Source organism: Sinocyclocheilus grahami, unplaced genomic scaffold, assembly GCF_001515645.1.
Source record: "Sinocyclocheilus grahami isolate Dianchi unplaced genomic scaffold, SAMN03320097.WGS_v1.1 scaffold698.1, whole genome shotgun sequence".
In the NCBI taxonomy this organism is placed as follows: domain Eukaryota; kingdom Metazoa; phylum Chordata; class Actinopteri; order Cypriniformes; family Cyprinidae; genus Sinocyclocheilus; species Sinocyclocheilus grahami.
In genome coordinates, this window is record NW_015505877.1 from 735422 (window position 1) to 740023 (window position 4602).

Here is a 4602-nt window from a genome sequence, read left to right on the forward strand (position 1 = left end):
GTTTCACTGTTCAAATAAATGCAGCTTTGGTGAGCATAAGAAATTTCTGTCAAAAACATTAAAAAGACCTTACTTCTAACTTTTTACTGCCAGTGTAGCTCTAGTTTTGGGATAATAACATCCCATGTTTCCAGTAGAATCATAAAAAAAAAAAAAACTATATACAAGTTCCTAAACAATCAACGACCAAAGTAATCAAAGAGCAGTTCGTGAGCATCACCTTCTTATTCTGGCCATTGTGGTTTCAGCCACCAGAACAGACTCCTCATCAGGGAAGAGCTGGATGCCGTTTGGAAACCTCAGGTTCTCCATCATCACGGTCACTTCCTTGCTCTCCGTATCATACTCAAGCACACTGGAACAACCACATGAGCAACATCAGCCACTGTACAAAACCATCATCCCCTATGAAAACAATCAGTGATTCACACAATGCACAATCTTCCAAATAATAAAAGCGTAAAGTGCAAAAACCCGTGAAAATCAGATGTGCCATGTCCCAGTTACCGTCCATCTGCCGTGGCTTCCATGATCAGGTGCGTGAAGTCTCTGCGCTGCCATCTGCTGCTGGAGTCAGTGAAGTACACCTTTTTCCCATCCTGAGTCACATCCAGATCATTGACAAAACCCAGACGTCGTCCACCTATCATCTTCCCTGTGCTCACCAGAGATTTCACCTCACCTAAAAGGCAAAAAGTGACAGAGCAGGGGGGTTTTTTTTGGAGCTTGACAAACATGGCCACTATGAACTATTGTTGTAAGAGTGGTGTAAAAATGCCTCAATTCCTCCATTTGTGTTTCATGGGGAAAACCAAATAACTACATACAGGTTTGGAACATGTGGCTGAATAAATAATCATAGAATTTGTATTTTTTGGGATGAATTATTCCTTTAAATGAGTACTGACATTTTAAGGCAGAATATGTGGATTCCCTTTCCTTACCTGTGACAGGATTGACCTCAAACAGTCCCAAATAGGCATCGGCTACAAGCAAAGTGCCATTGGGCCCCACACGGATTCCCAGGGGACGTCCACAAGTGTCTTCATGCTCTCCAGAGCCTTTGAATCAGGAAACAAGTGACTTGATGGATATTCAACACTAATGATAATAGCATTTGATATTGGAATTATTGGAATGATATCTAATCAACACAACTCAATTAATATATAAATCTACTGATGTCAAATAACTTAATGCGTCTGATGGAGCAAAATGCTTGAGCTAGTCAACTATTAAAAATCTAAGCACATTTTATGTTCGTTTCCACTGTGTCAGCAGTTTACTACACAACCAGGCAAAAGAAAGGAGCATATCCACTGTATCAAATGCCTCTATACTTTCATAAAACATTCAAACATCTCTATGAAGGGCTTTAATATGTTACATTACATTAATGAATGTTCACTTTACATGCATTAATGTAATGCACCAGTGAAATAAATCTAAATAAATATATATATTATATAAATAAATAAAAGATAATAAAAAATATTTAAAGGGGTCACATGATGCAATTTCAATTTTCCCTTTCTCTTTGGAGTGTTACAAGCTCTTGGTGCATAAAGAAGATCTGTAAAGTTGCAAAGACTAAAGTCTCAAATCCAAAGATATATTCTTTATAAAAGTTAAGAGTTGCAACGCGTAAAAAGACAGTATAATTCATTATAAACAGTAATTATGTCCCCACTGGATGCAACAAATGCCTCGTTTATAATGGGTTTTATTGTTTTTGTCTCATCGCTCCGGCCTGACAGGGCATCACAATATGGTGAGGGGCGTAACATTTCCGTCACACACTTGAGGTATTCGGCCAATCACAACACACTGGATAGCTGGCCAATCAGAGCACACCTCGCTTTTCAGACTGATGAGCTTTGTAAAAATCGACGTGTTTCAGAAAGCCGGGGCATAGAGGAGAAACAATAATGTACAGTATGTGGAAAATAATGTGTTCTTTTTACTATAAACCGCATAAACACATTTCATTACACCAAATACACAAAATAATGTTCTTTTTAGCAACGTCATATGACCCCTTTAATAAAAATAATAAACAATTATAAAATATATAAAGTCATAAATGACTTAACAAAATTAAGCACATAAAACAACTACTGAAACTTATTATATATTATAAATTAAAATGTACTCAAAATATAAAAAAAATACTATAAATAATATATATTTGCTAGATTTATTTATATTTAAGGTTTAACCCGGGCATTTCAAACACCGAGGTCACTCATGTTGAAATCCCACATCACATAAAACAACTACTGAAACTTATTATATATTATAAATTAAAATGTACTCAAAATATAAAAAAAATACTATAAATAATAATATATTTGCTAGATTTATTTATATTTAAGGTTTAACCCGGGCATTTCAAACACCGAGGTCACTCATGTTGAAATCCCACATTACACAGCGCTTGAGGAAATAGTCCAGTATCTGTGGTTTTCTTACCACATGGTGGCTTGCCAAGAGTTGCTAATACATGAATGCTCCTTCCCTCGATTTTGACGATCTTTCCATCAGCCGTCCCGGTGTACAAAACATCTGCAAAACAAGAATGATTCAGAAACATCACACGCTGTCATTAAAGCATACCAAATATATATATATTTAATTATTACATTTTCTTTTAAGTCTTTCTGTTTTTAAGATTTTTATATCTTCATACTTCCTTATATACGCTCACAGTGTGCAAGCATGCAATACAAAAACACCTATTCAATCACACACTCCTAGGCAACTCAACTTTCATCTATTTTGGCCTGTGCAACCCTGTGCACGCTGACAAACAGCTGGGACAAACTGGGTGAGAGGTCACGCTTTGACTGCATTGCATTGTAAACACTGACCTCCAATGTTAGCAAGGGATTCTGGGCCGATAAGCAGATCCTCGAACAGTCGCTCTGCCTGTCTGAGTTTCAGGTTGGGCTCGTAACAGCCAGTCATCAGAGGTGGTTCACTGAGACTAATGATTAAACACAAGAACAAAGAAAGACATCAGTCAAGTCTCATGCTCATCTGCTGAGGAGATGTTTGCGCTGAACTGAGAGCCGTTCTTCCAGAAGGCTTTAAAGCATACCAAATATATATATATTTAATTATTACATTTTCTTTTAAGTCTTTCTGTTTTTAAGATTTTTATATCTTCATACTTCCTTATATACGCTCACAGTGTGCAAGCATGCAATACAAAAACACCTATTCACACACACTCCTAGCCAACTCAACTTTCATCTATTTTGGCCTGTGCAACCCTGTGCACGCTGACAAACAGCTGGGACAAACTGGGTGAGAGGTCACGCTTTGACTGCATTGCATTGTAAACACTGACCTCCAATGTTAGCAAGGGATTCTGGGCCGATAAGCAGATCCTCGAACAGTCGCTCTGCCTGTCTGAGTTTCAGGTTGGGCTCGTAACAGCCAGTCATCAGAGGTGGTTCACTGAGACTAATGATTAAACACAAGAACAAAGAAAGACATCAGTCAAGTCTCATGCTCATCTGCTGAGGAGATGTTTGCGCTGAACTGAGAGCCGTTCTTCCAGAAGGCTGCCGGAAATGAAATGCCCTACATATCAACTGCAGAGGCATCAATTATTAACTATTGTCAGAACTAAAGGAGAAATGAGAAAGCACGGTGGGACTTGGCTTAAGATATTAATATTGGATTATTTGGATATTAATAATGTCCGAGGTGCTTTAAAAACAAACAAACAAACATAAAGCAGTCCATATAATTCATGCACTATATTCCAGGTCTTCTAAAGTCAAATGTCAGTCTGGTGTGAGGAACAGACATTATTTCTAATGTCATATATCTATATATAGATAAAAGCAAAGCTCACCTGAACACCTCTGGCTGAATGGGAGACTCCACCAGGAAGACGACCACCAGCAGTGGGAAGAGCAGGAAAGCCACTAATGTCAGTAATGTCACACGAAACACCTTCCCACTGTAAGTGCTAAAACACACAAACACCAACATGGAAGTCAGGGATGCTTACTTGAAGAGGACACATTTCACACAAGTTAAACTGAATTAAACAGGCTCACCTTGTGCTTTTGAACTGGGGCTCACGGGTTTCATCTGTAATTATTTGAGGTCTGTTCAACCTCCTGAACCGCAGTCCTTCGGGCTCATTCATTCTGTTGTGGCGTCGACTACTAAATAAATGAAATAAACGCTGGTCCAACAGACGACGAATTGATCCGCTAAGTTACATCCCAGCGCCAGCGCAGTTCATTATAGCGTGCAGCACGCGACTCCGAGTCTCGACTGCACCAGCACCGAGTGAACAGAGGAGATTTCAAATTAAAAGTCTTGCGCAAACATGTTAGCCAGCAAAACAACTACAATATCTTACAGTAACATTAAACTGGTGTTAATAAACAAATAAGTAAATACAACCGTTTTAGGAAAAATATATCGCATTATATGTACAGATTAAACGGCTGAATCAAGAAATTAAAAACAAAACATGAACACCCTGTTGAAAAAACCAGCGTTAGGTATGTTTTGACGCTGGGATGCTGGTTTAAGCTGGTCCTTTGCTGGTTTAAGCTGGTCCTTTGCTCCTTTGCT

General features: G+C 38.4%; 1 protein-coding gene across 3 annotated transcripts in view; it reads right to left on the reverse strand.

Moving 5' to 3' along the window:
- LOC107559784 (adipocyte plasma membrane-associated protein-like) overlaps nt 1-4602 on the reverse strand; it is an 11853-nt gene that overhangs the window by 6182 nt on the left and 1069 nt on the right. The window contains exons 2-8 of one of the 3 annotated variants that reach the window (XM_016243738.1): nt 4074-4181; nt 3866-3982; nt 3353-3468; nt 2473-2565; nt 945-1061; nt 508-682; nt 221-355 (exon numbers count right to left, since the gene is read on the reverse strand). In XM_016243738.1, the coding sequence (XP_016099224.1) occupies nt 221-355; nt 508-682; nt 945-1061; nt 2473-2565; nt 3353-3468; nt 3866-3982; nt 4074-4165 (845 nt within the window). In that variant the 5' untranslated portion in view covers nt 4166-4181. Of the gene's footprint in view, nt 1-220; nt 356-507; nt 683-944; nt 1062-2472; nt 2566-2870; nt 3007-3352; nt 3469-3865; nt 3983-4073; nt 4328-4602 lie in introns of those variants that run through there. The other 2 variants (XM_016243737.1, XM_016243739.1) reach the window with 2 other exon arrangements.